The sequence below is a fragment of the Artemia sp. Qi Xiang Cuo genome, chromosome 18 (genome assembly GCF_049724085.1).
Source record: "Artemia sp. Qi Xiang Cuo chromosome 18, ASM4972408v1, whole genome shotgun sequence".
In the NCBI taxonomy this organism is placed as follows: Eukaryota; Metazoa; Arthropoda; class Branchiopoda; order Anostraca; family Artemiidae; genus Artemia; species Artemia sp. Qi Xiang Cuo.
Window position 1 is genome coordinate 55,147,503 of NC_142811.1, and position 18,410 is coordinate 55,165,912.

The following is an 18,410-nucleotide window of genomic DNA, read 5'->3' on the forward strand; positions in this document are numbered from 1 at the left end:
CTTTGAGTATGACAATCCCCCAGACCTCTCAGGGCAAGGGTTGTAAGTTATGCCCTGGGGGTAGACCCCGGCGCCGCGCCGATGAGGGAAGACCGGCGGTGACGGGGCAAAAACAGCGCGCTGCTGCCGCACCGCAGGTAAGATGTCGGCGGCGCGCCGCCGGCGCGAGCAATTTTTACCGCAAACATTAATGTTTTCATAAGTCTTTCTCAAATCACAGCTTAAAATTTACAACAGATTCGAGCCTATTCAAGAGTTTAAAACTTCGCAAGTCGCTGGCTGGAAACTTGTCTTCTTTGTTATTCATCAAGAGAAGTAGACATTTGTTAGAAACAAAATGGCTGTGGCGTTTCAGAACCCTTGCATAATAGTTCAAGTATCTATTAGCTATGTATTCTTAACATTAATAATTATCAAAACTAGTAGTTTTTTCATCGAGCGTTACTGCATACAAAACTTCAAATTCCGTATCACAAAATTCGTCAGTTATCTGGGTAAAAACTTTGAATATAACTTTGAACTTAGAAGCTAATTTTTTCATAATGCCCTTTGCCTATATCTATTTTGTCACCTTTAAAACAGTTGAAATGGGTGACTTTGATATTGATTTTTTTTTTTTTTTTTTTTTGCGGTTTTTGATTCAAAATAAGGAATCTTGTTTTAAAAACTTTTTTTTTATAACAAATTATACATTTTAAATTTTTTTTGGCTCCTTTATAGAATATATGTCATGTAGGCTAAGGCTGAACTGCTGCTTTTTTATTGCTTATGGCTGCTCTTTTGGATATTATTCATTTTTTCTTGTGGGAGTTCATTCCAAATTATAAACTGATAAATACCTAATATCAGTCAAATTATAAACTGCATCTAAAAGGAGTAAATTTATCAAATTGAAAAATTCATGATGAACACATCACATGCGAACACTTTAATTACAATGAAGCAAAAAACACTTAATGGTTTATTCGGTATGAAGAAAAATGAAGTGCCAGCTATTTTCTTAGGTAAAAAATGAAAAGCTCATCCGTTAAATGAAGCAATAAGCCCACTGAAGTAGCTCCAGGAAGATGTTGAGATTTTCATCCTAGTTTGTCACGTTTAATCCAAGCAAAATGTTAGGAGACTTATTATCACTTATTGAGTTTAAGCTTTGATTTCCAAATGCTCACAAAAATTACCTAATTTAAGAAAGTCACAACAATAAGTCACCTGGGGTCAAAATACTCAAAGACTCCTCTTTGATCCCCACCCAGGCTCAAAGCTTCTGCTATGGTCATTTCCATGGAAATCTCCAAAGAGTTTCTTTTTAAAATAGCTTTCAAGCGTAGTTAGGGCTATTTAGCCTTTTTTTTTCTTTTCTTCAAAGCTATGAAAAAAGTGTTATAATATTTCAAAATGTTACATTTGTCATATTTTGCATATTTTTGGTAATCATTTGTTGGGTGATCGATTTTTTTAAACCACTGTAGATACGTAAGAATGTTACGTCTAGTACCCTTAGGTCATAAGACTGTCCAAGACTCCTCCTTGAACCTCCCGAAGTGAAACCTTTTAATATTACCAGGCCTTTAAATGTAAGTTGGGCACTGGACCAAGGGCGCCATTGTCACTCGAGCACAACATTAGGTGAGTATGCTGATACTACTTTTGTAACAACAATTTGTTTAAGTGTAAATCTACCTGGTACTTATGAATGAATGTTTTCAAAGTATACCCATTTCATCAATAAGAAAAAAAAACGGATTGGACGCATATGTCCCTTTCCCTTTGGAGAATAAAACCATGCAAGTGCTGTATCAAGTATAACTCACGAAAATCTTGTTAATTTTCGTCAACTTTTCAACTTTTTGGTATCCCTGCTTTCAATAAAAAAAAAAAACAAGGTACTATCACTTAAATATAATAATTCCCTATGCCCCCGTCTAGATACCATCTTGATAGGATACTGTCTCTGCTTTAAATAAATAAAAAAATAACTTATTGGCATCTCTGCTTCTAAGATTCGCCGTGGCATTCAATAAGATCCAAAGAATCTAATTAAAAGGGAGCACACACAAAAGCTGTGTTTCAATGGTTTCCCAGGGAATTTGATACCATTTTCTTCCGTCTCCACTTTAAATTAAGAAATAATTATCTTTTTGGCCTCCCTGCTTTCAATAAAAAAAAAATTAGGTATTATCATTTTAAAAATCACATTTTTGGGGCCACTTCCGTTTCAATCTTTAATTCCCCACCTTGTACATAGCTTAGTCTATAGCTAAATTTTGTCTCAATAGAAGGGGTTTTTTTGGGGGGGGGGGGGGTAAAATTTTTTCAGAAAGAAGATTGTATTTCCTTTCATCTATCAGGCGTTCCACGATTGAGTGAATCTTACATTAAGAAAATCTTATCTAAAAACAGCAAAAGAAAAAAAAATTCTGCAAACTTACAATTCATCTGTAGAAACAATCTGTCGGCTATCAATTTCAAAATCCAACTGAAGGCTGAAGCTGTATAGTAGTGAATGCGTTCTATAATTCTATGAAACTTGAAAATTAAATCTTTGACTAAGAATGATGTAAGAAATAGCAATTAGGAAACTGCATTCGAAATGATTTAAACTCATTTCATAAAGACGATACTTTTTTGTCAACATATGAAGAACTGTGTATATTGCAATTGCATCTGTCTGGTTATTATGCAAAGTAAAAGAAGAGACGAAAATTAACAAAGAAGAGAGCAGTGAAGAATTATGGTATGCAAAGTAATATTTGGCAGGGAAAGTCACTGTTGATAAATCGCTAGGGGTGGCACCGTGATTGCGTGATTTTCGGGGATTCGGGGAACCAAATTTTTTTTAGGGTGACGCATAGATTTTCGGGGAAATACCCGAAAATTCGGGGATAGTGCAAGCCCTGCTTGATTTCTAATCAGGAAAATCAAAATACTAAACCACACGAGAAAGAAAAATTCCGACTTTGCGGTTGATGCAATAAAGAATTGCCGCAAAATTAACTTAAAGGCAGCCAAACGCCTCCACCTCTGCTGGTGGCGGCGCGCCTGTGGCGCGCCGGCGGCGTAGCGACAATTAGCCAGCGGTCGACCGGGCCTCTCGTCAGTGGCGTTCGGCAGATCCGCCGGCGCGGCGCCGGGGTCCACCTGGGGGCATATAAAGTTTTTATAAAAAGCGTTGTCGTAGAAACTGCAAAAAGGGCTCATTCGATTGGAAATTTAAATGGCTAGTGTCCTTTTTAATAGCCGAAAGTGATTGGAAGGCAACTAACACCCCTTCCACGCCCACCATTTCCCAAACACATCCAATCAAAATTTTGAGATAGCTATTTTGTTAAAACATAGTTGAAAGTTCTGGAAATTATATCTTTGGACACTCCCCCCACAGTCTTCAGGGCAGGCATTGTAAGTGATGCCCTGGGGGGCATACATGTTTCTTATGGAAGGAATGCTTGCATAAACTTCAGAGGGGGCTGATTTGATTGGAAATTGAAAGTTCTAGTTCACTTTTTAAGCGTCAAAAGATATCGGTGGGTAATCAGCCCCCCCACACCCTTTTTAACCTAATACATCCGATGAAAATTTTGAGATAGCTATTTTGTTAAAAATAGTTCAAAGACCATACAACAAAAACTCCAGTGTCGACACAACCCCCCAGGCCCCGGGCCAGGCGTTGTAAGTTATGCCCTGGGGGCATATATGGTTCTTATGGACGGATACTCGCATAAACTTCAGAGAGGACACATTTAATTGGAAATTGAGAGTTCTATTTCATTTTTAAGAGTCAAAGGAGACTGGAGGGAATCTAGCCCCCCCTCCACGCTCTTTTTTCTCAAACCCATCTGATAAGAGCTTTTGGATAGCCATTTTTAAAAATAGTTCAAAGACCATGTAACAAAACTCCGGGGTTGACACAGCCCCCCGGGGCCCGAGGGCAGGTGCTGTAAGTTATGCCCTGGGGGAATATATAGTTCTTATGGAGGGATATTCGTAAAAACTTCAGAGAGGGGTCATTTGATTAGAAATTGAAAGTTCTAGTTCAGTTTTTGAGAGTCAAAAGAGATTGGAAGGCAACTTGCCCCCCCCCCCCACGCCCCTTTTTTCCCGAATGCACCCGATAAAAATTTTTAGATAGCTATTAAGTTTAAAATTGTTCAAAAGTCAGATAAGAAAGACTCAGGTGTCGACATAACCCCCCCCCCCCCAGGGCCCGGGGGCAAGCGTTGTAAGTTATGCCCTGGGCCATATAGGGTTCTTATGAAAGGGATGCTCGTATAAATTTCAGAGAGGGTTCATTTGATTGGAAATTGAAAGTTTGAGTTCACTTTTTAAGAGTCAAAAGAGATCCGAGGGCCACTAGCCCCCCCCCCTCCCGCGCCTTCTTTTTTAAACCCATCTGATGACAATTTTGAGATATACATTTTGTTTAAAAAAAAAATTGTTCAAAGGTTGAATAAGAAAAACTCTACTGTCAATACATCTCCCCAGAGCCCGGGGGAAGGCGTTCTAAGTTATGCCATGAGGGTATGTATGGCTATTATAAAAGGGATGCTCGTATAAACTTAATAAAGAGTTCATTTGATTGGGGACTTAAAGTTCTAGTTCACTTTTTAAGATTCAAGAGATTTGACGGCAACTTGCCCCCCCCCCTAAACACCATTTTTTCCCCAAACCCATCCGCTGCAAATTTTGAGATAGCCAGTTTTTTTTCAAAATTGTTCAAAAATTAGATAACAAAAACTTCAGTGTCAACACAACCCCCCAGGGCCCGGGGGTAGGCGTTGTAAGTGTTGTCCTGGGGGCGTATATGGTTTTTATAAAAGGGATGCTCGTATAAGCCTCAGAGAGGGCTCATTTGACTGGAAATTGAAATTCCTAGTTCAGCGTTTAAGAGTCAAAAGATATCAGAGGGCAAATATCCCCCCTACGCCTCTTTTCTCCCAAATGCATCCGATAAAAAATTTTGAAGTAGCCATTTTGTGGAAAATAGTTAAAAAGTCAGATAAAAGAAACTCCGGTGTCGACACACCCACCCAGGACCCGGGGGCAGACGTTGCAAGTTATGCCCTGGGGGCATATATATTCTTATGGAAGGGATGCTTGTATAAACTTCGTAGAGGGCTAATTTGAATGGAAATTGAAGGTTCTAGTTCAATTTTTAAGAGTCAAAAGAGATCAGAGGGCCCCTAGCCCCCCAACGCCTTTTTTCCCCAAACCCATCCGATACAAATGTTGAGATAGCCATTTTTTAAAATAATTCAAAGGTCAGATAAAAAAAACAACTCCGGTGTCGACACAACCCCCTAGGGCCCGGAGGGCAGGAATTGTAAGCTATGTCCTGGGGCCGTATATGGTCCTTATGAAAGGGATGCTCGTATAAACTTCAGAGAGGGCTCATTTGAATGGAAATTAAAAGTTCTAGTTCATTTTCTCAGAGTAAAAAAGATCGGAGGGCAACTAGCCCCTCCCGCCCAGCACGCCTTTGGGTTTATCGGATGGATAATCTCGTCCGATAAAAATTTGAGGCGACCATTTTGTTACAAATAGTTCAAACATCAGATATTAAAATTCCGGGGTCAACACAACCCCCCAGGCCCCAGGGACAGGCGTTGTAAGCTATACTTCGAGAAAATATATGGTTCTTATAGAAGGGATGCTCGTATAAACTTCGGAGAGGGCTAATTTGATTGAAAATAGAAAGTTCTAGTTCTCTTTTAAAGAGTCAAAAGAGACCGAAGGGCAATTACCTCCCCCCCCCCCACTCCCTATTTTCCCAAACCCATCCGATAAAAATTTTGAGATAGCCATTTTATTAAAAATAGTTCAAACATCAGATAATAAAAACTCCCGATGTTGACACAAACCAATTTTTTCACTTTCTTATAGTTATTTTGATACTATAAGTCATTGTCAGAGTTCAACGAGTGAAGAGCTAAACAAGTTTCCAATTGAATCGGATATAGTCCTTGCTGAAATTTGTTGAACTTGTGTAAGGAACTAAGCACATATTACAAGCGTGAGTACTTTGGGGTGGAAGATTGGAACAGTTAGTTGTTTATGTTTTTTACCTGTAGTGCCCCCCTCCCCCTGCGTATCTGCAGATTGTATAATGGCAAAATACAAAGAGTTCGATCTTGTCCTAGCTTCATTTCAGGGATACCCCTTATGGCCATCAGTAGTTATTAAAACCACCAAAGACCAGAAAAATCAAGCTAGATACCTAGTCTTTTGCTACGGTACCCACTCTGAGCATAATATAGCTCAAGCTCATATCCGCAACTGGAATGAGCACTTTAAAGAAGCTTGTACAAGGACAGATAAAGATGTAAATAAGGCTTTTGAAGAGCAGCGCCTATTCCCTGATATTTTCAAGACTATGAGTAAAACCTACTTGTCTCTACCCAAAAAAACTAAAGTAAAATCCAGCCTAGCGCCGTCAACTCCGACTTCCGCAGCAGCATCAACTTTAAAGGAAATAATTAATGAAACTCAAGAGGAACTAATCAACACTAAGTCCAACCTATGGAGTGACATTTCTCGTGTTGTATCAGACACAATGAAAGATCGCCGAGGTTCGGAAATTATCAGTGAAGATATTGTGAACGAAGTTTATAATTCTATTTCCCTTGAATATAATGCTAAATTTGAAAAAATTTAAACAAGCCTTCAAAGACTTTATAATGCTGTGAACTTGCTTGAAAATAAAATTTCTAAAATAGAGGACAGGGTTGACCAACTTGAGCAGGATACCTTACTTGACACCCTAATTTTCTACGGTGTGAAACCAAACCCCAATGTGGAATTGATGGATAATCTTATTGAAGTGATAACAAAAATAATGGGCTTGCAAGATTTCAAAAAAATGGACCTCTTAAAGGCTAATCGATTCCGTCAGCCTGCTACTCAAACTGAGAATGTGAAAATTGCCCCCATCCTGGTAAAATTTTCTAACTTGGATATTGCTCGAGAAGTGTTTGCAGCAAAAAGTAAGTTGGTTAAGTCAGGTGTATTTGTGTCTGAAAACCTAACTAAAAAGCGTCGCGATCTGTTAAACGCGGCTCGCAGCACCTTTGGTCCAAGAATCGTTTGGTCTGACCATGGACAAGTTCTAGCCAAAGTTCCCGGTGAAACTCGTATACGTAAAATAAACTATTTGCACGAATGACTAGTATGTGACTTGTTAGTATTTTTCTTAATTTGTAAATGGCTTCCACAGGTCATTCATTTTCATTTATTTACTTTATTTCTATTTGTTTATTTTTTCATTTTCGTTTCTCTTTCCGTTCTAATAGTTCATTCCGATAATACCTGCTGTCCAATTAGTTATTTGTTTGTTTGTAATCCTTTGACAGGTTTTTCTTTTGCAATTGATTTAAGTAAAGATTTTTTTTTGGTTCATCTGGTGACTTTAATAGACTCCAAGTAAAACCTGTTTTTGTGAATTTTTAAAGCCATGAGAGTCGGCTTTGCGAGCTTGAAAATAATCCTTTCGATGTAAATAGTATCGTCAATAATTCTGTGGGTCAGGCTAATCAAAATCTGATTAATATTAACCCTATTTGTAATGGTAAATATGTTTCGGATTTGGTGGGAGAGGAGGTTACCAAAGGAAATTATTCTCTGACAGCACTTCAGCTTAACATTCAGGGTCTCTCCTCGTCAATAGATAATTTAAGACAAATTGTTTCTGATGGACAGCCTGATGTTGTGGGTTTATGTGAGACGTTTTTGAATTCTTGCAATGAAATGCTATTGGATATCCATGGTTACAAAATGGAACGTATAAACCGCTGCAAGATGGCTAAGGGAGGTCTTGCCATGTATCCACCGTAAGTAAAATGATTAATTCTTTTAGTGACCAGGGTGATGTCAACTCTTTGGGGGAACGTTTTGCTGAGTTACAAAATAATCCTTTAGATATAGAAAGTATAATTAATAATTCAGTTTGAAGTAGAAATAGGAATTATAATGATCCTAAATCGGCTATTGAAAGTAAATATGTTTCGCAATTAAGTGGTTCTGCCTCTTCTAAACAAGATGGTATTTTCTCTGTGCTTCAGCTAAACATTCAGGGACTGTGTTCCTCTTTTGATGAGCTGAAACGGATCGTCAGTGATGGAACTCCGGATGTTATTGGATTATGTGAAACTTTCCTGGATTCAAAAAAGGATATGCTTTTAGATATCCAAAGATTTAGGATGGAGAGGATGAATCGGAAACGGATGGCGAAAGGTGGTCTTGCCCTGTATATTGCCGATCATCTTGTATGTAATTTCCGAAATGATTTGAGTAGAAATGAGGAAGGAATCTTTGAATCCCTTTTTACTGAGATTAAGTCAGGTTGTAAGAATTTAGAAGTCGGTTTGGTTTACAGATCTCCTAGTGGATCTATTCCTTCGTTTATGAAAATTCTAGAAGAGATTTTGGATTGAGTCCAAAAGTATCCTTGCGAACTAATTCTTATGGGGGATTTCAACCTTAACCTGCTGGATCAAAATTCTGTTTCGGCTGCAGATTTTTTGTCAATGATGCTTTCTGCGGGAACTCTACCTTCAGTTTGTATACCAACCCGGGTTACTGAGATACATGCATCACTTATTGATAATATTTTTTCGTCACTTGATGTCTTAGATAATTCGGTGATGATTAGTTATATTTCTGATCATTTCCCTGCTACGATATAGGACTGCTAAACGATTGCAGCGTAATGTTTCACCATCTAATCTCCCATTTTTTCGTTTTGGTGTCAGTGAGATAAGTCTACTTAAATCTCGTTTGACTAATCAGTCATGGGATAGATTGGATTCTGAATCGGATTGTAACCGCTCTTTTGATTTCTTTTATGATTCAGTAAAAGAAGGTATCCTAGAAGTTTGCCACCAGAATCCAAAGCCTCATACCTCGAAAAGGATAGTACTGCTGAATCCGTGGATGACTCCAGGTCTTCATAAAAGCTGGAAAAGGAAAAATTATCTGTGGAAACTATACAAGACTTCGTCATCTGCTTCTCATCATCAGCGGTTCAAGGCCTATAGGAATTTATTTAATTCTCTGTGTCGGAAGGCCAAGTCTCAGTATTATCACAGGAAATTTTCTGAGTGTGGAAAGGATGTTGGGAAGACACGGAAAATTATTAATTCTGTACTTAAACCTACTCCCCCGCCGCCTTCAGTTCAAACAACGCTTATAGTTGACGGTAAATTTGTCCAAGGTGATTAAAATGTTCAGATAGAGATTACTTATTATTTTGATAATATCGTAAGCACGACTGCTTCGTCTGTGAGCTCTACAACTCCTCGTTGCGATATTAGAGCCTATCTTGCACCCCCATGTTTAAAGTCAATGGTCTTGAACCCTGTTTCTGAGCTTGAGGCAGCTCGGATCGTAAATGCACTTAAAGGTTCATCGTCTTCAGGGCCAGACATAATTCCTACAAGGGTTATCCGTGCCGTTGTTCCTGCTATTATGTCACCATTGACTAAGCTTGTCAATCTGTCTTTCGGGAATGGAATTTTCCCTGAATCACTCAAGCGAGCTAAGGTTATAGTGCTGTATAAAGGTGGGCCCCGGAGTGATCCTGCTAATTATAGGCCAATTTCTCTTCTATCTGTTTTCAGCAAAATTTTTGAGAAGGCTATGCTATCCAGGCCTCTTAGTTTTCTGGATGTGAAAAATTTTTTCCATGATTTCCAGTTTGGATTCCGAGCGAATCACTCTACAGAGCATGCTTGCGCATCTCTGTTGAATTTCATTCATTCGGCAATAGATTTTGGTCTTATCCCGGCAGCTTTATTTTTGGATGTTCGTAAAGCTTTTGATTCTTTGACTCATCAGATCCTTCTTTGGAAATTATCGCATATTGGTATAAGATCAAATGTTTACTCTTGGTTTGAATCATATCTTTCTGGTAGACTTATTTCAATTGATCCGCTTTTCCGGAGCCCTTCTGAAGTAGAATATGGTGTCCCCCAGGGATCTGTTCTTGGCCCCGTTTTATTTCTGATTTATGTCAATGATCTGATTTCAGCAGTCAAGAACACCAGTCCTCTAGTATGCTGCAATCTGTGTCATCCGGATGTTCCTTCGTGTCCCAATGCTACTTCTAATGAAGATTGCCTCGTTGCTTTTGCTGACGACAGCACTTTTGGGACTCTAGGGAGGACGGAATGTGATGTCAGGTCTAATCTGGTGGCAATATTTGAGAGAGCAGTTTCATGGTTTGAAGCGAATTACTTGTCCTTGAATGTTACCAAGTCACATTTTCTTATTTTTTCTCGAATTGGTGTAGCTTTCCCTCAACTGACACAGCTTCAGGTGTCAGAAGGCTCTTTGTGTAGACCAAAGAATCGGTTGGTCCGGTTTCTTGGTATCCTGCTCGATGAGAACCTTTCGTTTAGACACCATATAGCCATGATTAGGGTTAAGGTCTCACGGAGTTTGGGTGTCATTCGAAAACTCAAACACACCTTTCCTGGATCTATTCTGAAGTTTCTTTTTTTCTGCCTTGTCCAGTCATATGTCTCGTATTGCCCCATAGTATGGATGTCTACTTTTCCTTCTACACTGCGGTCGCTTTTTGTAATGTATTTTAAAACACCATGTATGATTATTGACACCAACCGTTCTTCACCAAGACCGCGTCTAAATCTACAGTCTATCTACATTCTTTCTTGTGCTTCTTTTGTTTTTCATCAGCTTCATGGAAATCTTCCAAAATCTCTTCAAAAAACTACTCAGTATATTTCTGATACAGCTCCATATAACCTTCGTTCGTCACATAATATCTGCATTCATCCTACTCCCACTGTGCGGTCAGATTTCAATCCTCTCATCGCTTGTCATCAGGTTTAGAACTCCCTGCCTTCTTCAGTACAGAAATGCCACTCGTTTGGCACTTTCAAGAGGATTCTTAAGGACCATTTAGTTAAGAATAAAACTGAATTTTTTTTTTTTTTTTTTTTTTTTTTTTTTTTTTTTTTTTGAGTTGATGTCCTCTGAATGTTTAGTTCTGTTTTATGGTGGTCTTCTCTGCGCTTTGAGTCCCAGGCCTCAGGTATGAATATCAATATTTATTGCTGAAATTTGTATAGTTCACTAAGGAGTAGCATTCATGAAGACGGGTTAAATTTTATTGCTTTTGCACCATTACAGGCTTATAGTAATATTTTTTTTTTTTTTTTTTTTGAGTCTATTGAATATAATTAATTAATTTAGTTTATGTATTCTAATTTTTTCTATAGTTTCCATTTTATCTATATTTTCTTTTCTTCTCCTTCATATGTGAGTAGGTGATCATTTTAAATTTTCTTTTGTTTTTTATCTCTGTGTTTGTAATTCATATGTCTTCCCTCTTTGTACAGGCCAATGAGCCTTTGAGGGATTAATAAAATTTAATACTGTATGTGTATTTAATGAAGAATAAAAAAAAAAAAAAAAAAAAAAAAAAAAAACATTTTTGATAATTTTATTAAAATTTTATTTTTTTTTTTTTTAGTTTGATTTTGAAATAAGGAATTTTTAAAAACTTGAAACTTTTTGCAATCAAAAACGAACAAAAATTAATTAAAAAAAAACTTTCCAAAAATAAGTTCCATAGGTTAAAGTAAGAAAAGTCAAGATTAAAAGAAAATAGAAAATGTTGTTAATAAAAGAAAATCCGGTTAAAACTTAGCCAGAACTGCTACTGACTTGCACGTCCCCCTTCGTAGCGGATATGAAATTGAATTTTTCGTACCCTCAAATGCATCAGATTTGTTTTCTAAGTACACCCCAACACCTAAGTTATCAACCCCTAAACACCTTTAAAGGGGTGCATTACATGAACAAATTTTTGCTCGGAAACCTTTATACACTTGATCAGCTCACCAAGGACTACCGATCAGCGTAAAAAAAAAAATTGAGATAGCCATTTTGTTAAAAATAGTTAAAAAGTCAGATAAAAGAAACTCCGGAGTCGACACAACCACCCAGGGCCCGGGGGCAGATGTTGCAAGTTATGCCCTGGGAGCATATATGTTCTTATGGAAGGGATGCTTGTATAAACTTCGTAGAATTCCACTTCGTAGAAAAATAAGTTCCACAGGTTAAAGTAAGAAAAGTCAAGCTTAAAAGAAAATAGAAAATGTTGTTAATAAAAGAAAATCCGGTTAAAATTTAGCCTGAATATTTTTGGGAGACAAGGATGGAGGGGGGGAGACGCTAATCAAGATTTTGCCAAGGGCGCAAGAGAGGCCAGAACCGCTACTGAGTTGCACGTCCCTCTTCGTAGCGGATATGAAATTGAATTTTTCGTACCCTCAAATGCATAGGAAGTTATAGGTACATCAACTAGAAAAAGATGACAAACCCTCATCGAAAAGATGACCAACGCATAATAATCAATTATTACAGACAAGTCCCACTTTTACCTTAAACATTGAGCCGGATTTGTTTTCTAAGTACACCCCAACACCTAAGTTGTCAACCCCTAAACACTTTTAAAGGGGTACATTACATGAACAAATTTTTGCTCGGAAACCTTTATACACTTGATTAGCTCACCAAGGACTACCGATCAGCATAAAAACAAATTTTGAGATAGCCATTTTGTTAAAAATAGTTAAAAAGTCAGATAAAAGAAACTCCTGTGTCGACACACCCACCCAGGACCCGGGGGCAGACCTTGCAAGTTATGCCCTGGGGGCATATATATTCTTATGGAAGGGATGCTTGTATAAACTTCGTAGAGTTCCACTTCGTAGAAAAATAAGTTCCACAGGTTAAAGTAAGAAAAGTCAAGATTAAAAGAAAATAGAAAATGTTGTTAATAAAAGAAAATCCGGTTAAAATTTAGCCTGAATATTTTTGGGAGACAAGGATGGGGGGGCGCTAATAAAGATTTTGCCAAGGGCGCAAGAGAGGCCAGAACCGCTACTAACTTGCACGTCCCTCTTCGTAGCGGATATGAAATTGAATTTTTCGTACCCTCAAATGCATCAGATTTGTTTTCTAAGTACACCCCAACACTTAAGTTGTCAACCCCTAAACACTTTTAAAGGGGTGCATTACATGAACAAATTTTTGTTCATGTAATGCGTTAAAAAAGTAAAAAAAAGCGTTAAAAACGTTCAAAAGTTAAAAAAAAGTTTCGTTAAAAAAAGCGTTAAAAAAGTTCAAAAGTAAAAAAAAGTTTCGTTAAAAAAGTTAAAAAAAGGTTTCGGTAAAAACAAAAACGTTAAAAAAGTTAAACGTTAAAAGTTGATTTCTTGCTATATGCCCACTTTCCATTATCACACCTTAGAGAGAAGCAAAGAGAAAGCTCAAATTTATTTGGCAATTGGCCCAGGTAATCGTCGCACATCTTATGCTCACATACCATTTATCAAATTAAAAAAGTTGTCAGCGAATAAAGCTTGACGTCGCTCATTGAAACTCCACGTAATTTCAAGAAAACTACAAAAACAAGTTTATGCACACAAATATATCGAGCACTTTGCCCACCCTACTTAATAATAAAAAGAACTTACAATGCTCCTCGAGCCACTGATCCTTCAACATTGCAAGGGTCAATTTGCAAGGCTTTGTTCAAACACTGAAAAGCTTCAGTTTCGTTGCCTTTCTTGAAATATGCGATTCCTTCGGCGACATGTTTATGAGCCCATTTGACTGCTTGAGTCTTGCGTAGATTTGGGGCCATATCCAATGGTGAAATAGCACTGAAAATAAATAGTCCAATTAATAGCCAAGGGTGAAATAGCCCATTTTACTGCTTAAGTCCTGGTACATTTGGGGACATATCTAATGGCGAAATAGCACTAAAAATATATAGCGCAATTAATAGCCAAGGGTGAAATAGCCCATTTTACTGCTTGAACCTTGCGTACATTTTGGGGCATAACCATTGGCGAAACCGCACTGAAAATATATAGCCCAATTAGTAGCCAAGGGTGAAATAGCCCATTTTACTGCTTGAGCCTTGCGTACACTTGGGGGCATATCCAATGGCAAAACAGCCCTGAAAATAAATAGCCCATTAAGAGCCATAGGTGAAATAACTTATTTGACTGCTTGAGCCTTGTGTAAATTTGGGGGCATATCCAATGGCGAAATAGCACTGAAAATAAACAGCCCATTAAGAGCCGAAGGTGAAATAGCCCATTTGACTGTTTGAGCCTTGCTTACATTTGAGGGCATGTCCAATGGCGAAACAGCACTGAAAAGCAAATAATAGAAAAAAAGAAGACACAGCAGATGTATCACATGTAAGACATTAATCGCGTAATAAATGTAAAGTAAGAGGGTGAGAGGGAGAAGGAAAAGATGAGAGAGAAATTAGCTTACGACTATTATATGGCAACCTTTACAGAATTCATCGTTCTCAAGAAACATAACAAAAAGACTAAAGGACAGACTAAGGATAGAAAGTCAACGTGTCGTTTTTTCTCTTCGACTTGTGCGTCGTTATTGATCATTTGTAATAATTGCAAAACTAATCAAACCAGTTTTAATGCAAAATTAATTAATAAAAATTAATCAAGGTCAGCACCATTTCTTCCTCTGTACATAACACTTTTACAAGATTAGCATTATTCTCCATTCAGTTCAGTTCTATTTACCATAGAATTAAACCAGTACATTCCCACTTGCAGTCAAATTATCAAAACAAAAAGAGAAAAATCCTATTAAACATAATTTCTCCCCTCTAGGAATAACCCTGTTGATGAACCAGAAGATTAATGATAATAAAAATAAATCAATAAAGTAATAACAAAAAACACACAATGCGGTCCTCATGCCTTCTTCAAGTAGGACCCATTCGACCTCACTAATTTAAATCCTTTGATTTAATTTTTTAGCAAAACATTTTTTTATTAAGTGGGGGAAGAAATCAGGATCTATTACAGCTAAAGACAAACAAATAATGCATAATAATAATGTTTACTTAACCCAGTGGCAGTTCTGGCCTCTTGCACCCGGGGCAAAATCTTGATTAACACCCCTCCTCCCTGCCTCCCAAAAATTTCCAGGCCAAACTTCAACAAACTTTTCCATTTATTAACAAAATTTGAACACAAAATATTACAAAAAACATTAAAATTGCTTAAATTCGGTCTGCTTACTTTCATTTTCAAGGGCGAACAAATAAACTTTCAAATGGGGATAAATCCATTTATATAGACAGTGAAAAAACAGGTACAAAAGTCCAGATATTTCGATCACATATAAAGCAACCGTCTTCAGTAAAAATACTAAAATAATAAAATTGAAACAAGCATATTTATATACAACAAAATAAATAAATTTTCGGGTCATTCACAAAATAATGAACTTCCGGATTATTCACTGGATTATTTTCAGAGAGAGTTCATTGACAAAGTTCATTCAAAGTTCTTGATGTAAATTTTCTTCTTTATTATTGCCAAAACGTAAAAAAAAATTCCAGTGAAAGTGGTAAAGCTTTCCCGGTCTTCTAATTGTAAACCAATTGTTGAGTCTACAGATGTTTACTGGGTTGGTCTCATTTCCCCATATATACGACGTATTTTCGACATAACACCTTTAAATTAGGTGTTTTTTTTTTTAGACCACACAATTTTAGTATTACTGAAGACGGTCACCGTATATGTGACCGAAATATCTGGACTTTTGTACCTGTTTTTTCACTGTCTAAATAAATGGATTTATCCCCATTTGAAAGTTTATTTGTTCGTCTTAGAACGGCAGTGTGGTCTAAGAAAACAATACCTACTTTAAAGGTGTTATGTCAAAAATTTTCAAGGACTGATGTTGAAGATGGGAAAGAAGGGAAAAGTGAAAATTTCGGATTCAAAATGCATATAAATACTGTCCACTGTACCGTCTAGGTTATTTTAACAAAAATACAATTTTGAAAATTATAAAATGATTATAACCTTTAGATAGCTTATTTGAAATTTTGCACTCCTAAACTGTCTGCACCCAGGGCAAGTGCCCATCTGCCCTCCCCCTACAACCACCTCTTACTTTACTATATAATAAAATATCACAAAGGAAATTAGCAAGGAATATCAGCAATACCAGCAAGGAATTTCTTTAAATATGACCTTTTTTTTAATTCGGTATATGAAATCAAATTGATTACATGTACTCCTAATGACTGTTAAGGGTCTAATAAAAAATTATTGTCTTACTAAGTTCATTAACCTAGGGGAGAGAAATTAACTCTTTAATTTTGCAAGGAAACAGATTTTTTCTCCTAAGGAAAGATTATCTGACGAATTTTATGGGAGCCGCCGTTTATCCCCTCCCTAGATGTACCCCCCCGCGTAAAATCTCTCCATATTCTCCCTTGATGATTCTGGATGTTCATTAGAAGGAAAATTAAAAGTTATGCTCATCTGTTTAAGTCAGAGGCAATTCTATAGCATTGGTTATAGTAAAGAGTCATAAGGGTTTAATGTATAAACATTTGTTTATTTATTTCTTTCCAGAGGCACTTCATATGGAAGGGGTAGTCGTATAAACGTTGGAGGAGGCTCATTCGATTGCAAATTAAAAGTTTTAGTGACCTTTTTAAGATTCAAAAGTGATTAGAGGACAACAAACCACCCGCAACACTTTTTTTTTCTTCAAACGCTTCCGATCAAAACTTTGAGAAAGCTATTTTGTTTAAAATAGTCCAGAGGTCTAATAACCATGCCTCCGGGCTTGACGACCCCCTTTCCAGCCCCTGGGGTAAGGGAAGTAAGCTATGCAAGTTTCCGATTGTTAAGATATAAGGTTTTCATGGGAAGGGTGGTGGTCGAAAAAACTTTGGAGGGGCTCATTCAATTTGAAATCGAAAATTCCAGTACCGTTTTTTAAAATTTAGTCGGCTTTTCAACCAGTTGCTGCCGAATAAGTTATTACCAGCTCAGTGTGTTAAATAAATTCTTATTTTAGTTAAACGGCCCTTGCGCTTCAGCAGTCGTTTTTAAAGAATTAAGATACACAGTCCAATTTTAGCATAAAGAGTAAGGCTTTGGGCAGGGGGTAGCCCTCCTCATATACAGAATAATTTCTGTTTGTTGTAATTTAATTACTGATCGTTTTTCAAATCAAGCCCCGGCATAACCAAGATATGACGTGGGCTACCAACAAACTTGGGACTGTTTTAATTTTTTGATTTCAGTTTTAAAGATCTCATTTTACTGTAAGTTTTATAATTTATATATGTAGTTTGTTGTGAATGGATCCTGGATATAGAGGCGAAATACTTTTAAGATCTTTCCTTAGGTAAATTCCCTGTTGCTTTACTTGCTGTTGTTTTACCCACGATCATTCTTTGGCAAAAAATACACAATTTCAAAAATTTGCATATAAGGCCTTAAACTTGCTACAATAGGGTTCTCTGATTGTTTTGTAGTTAGGGAGGGAGGAAGATGCCTCAAAGTGTGCATTTTAATGCCATAACATCCCAACTCTAATTGAGCCTTCAGATAAATACAGGATTAGTTCTTAATGAAGAGACGAGAGGAGGGTGGAGGTAGAAATTGATATATAATCCCCACCGCAGTATCCAGTACTTTTGCTTGGGGGGGGGGGGGGGTGTTTTTTTCTTTGAGGGGGGGGGGTGTACAAAAAACTTCAGGAGCAGGAGGAGCGGGAAGTAGAAATTAATATTTAATCCCTCTTGATTTCTGGAGAATATTTCTGGTCTGCGCTGTTATTATGAAAGAAAGTAAAGAGTAACATAAAATCCGAAAATGAGCAGAATTTATTCCGTATAGGAGTGGCACTGCCCCTTCATCGTCCAAACCTCCGCCTCATGGTCGCAGAAACTGCGGGGTATGCTCATTGGATCAGAAATTGAGATTTCTAGTCGTTTTTTTTTTTTAGGTAGAAAGTGACTGGAAACCAAACAGCCCCTGTTCTAAAACTGTTTTTGATATTTGGTACTTTTGTTACCCTTTAGGACCTTTTGGGATCTTTTGAGACCTTATGACCTTTTGGGACCTTAGGACCTTTTGGGACCTTTTGTTACCCCTTAGGACCTTTTGGGACCTTAGGACCTTTTGTTACCCCTTAGGACCCTTTGGGACCCCTTAGGACCCTATGGGACCGTAGAACCTTTTGTTACCCCTTAGGACCTTTTGGGACCTTAGGATGTTGTGTTACCCCTTAGGACGTTTTGAGACCTTAGGACCTTTTGTTAAGCCTTAGGACCTTTTGGGACCTTAGCACCTTTTATTACCCCTTAGGACGTTTCTTATCGACCTTTTGAGGTACCTATTTTGTACTTTCTCTTTGGCAGCTCAATTTTGCATGCGGGTAAATTTGTCATATATAATATCTATATAGTACCGGGAGCCCGGCGGTGAGGCTACCGGTGGCTCCGGCGCTCGGCACACAGCAGGCTTCTATTATATGGGATTCTCATTGTCGCTTGTCTTCTTACGACAGACAATTTGAGCCTTTTCTTG

At 37.5% G+C, this 18,410-nt stretch overlaps 1 protein-coding gene across 3 annotated transcripts in view; it reads right to left on the bottom strand.

The window, feature by feature from the left end:
* Positions 1-18,410, bottom strand: part of LOC148941663 (uncharacterized) — a 221,190-nt gene that overhangs the window by 135,973 nt on the left and 66,807 nt on the right. For all 3 annotated transcript variants that reach the window (XM_089104430.1, XM_089104429.1, XM_089104428.1), the window contains exon 8: positions 13,497-13,685. In XM_089104430.1, coding sequence (XP_088960556.1) covers positions 13,497-13,685 — 189 coding nt within the window. The remainder of the gene's footprint in view (positions 1-13,496; positions 13,686-18,410) is intronic.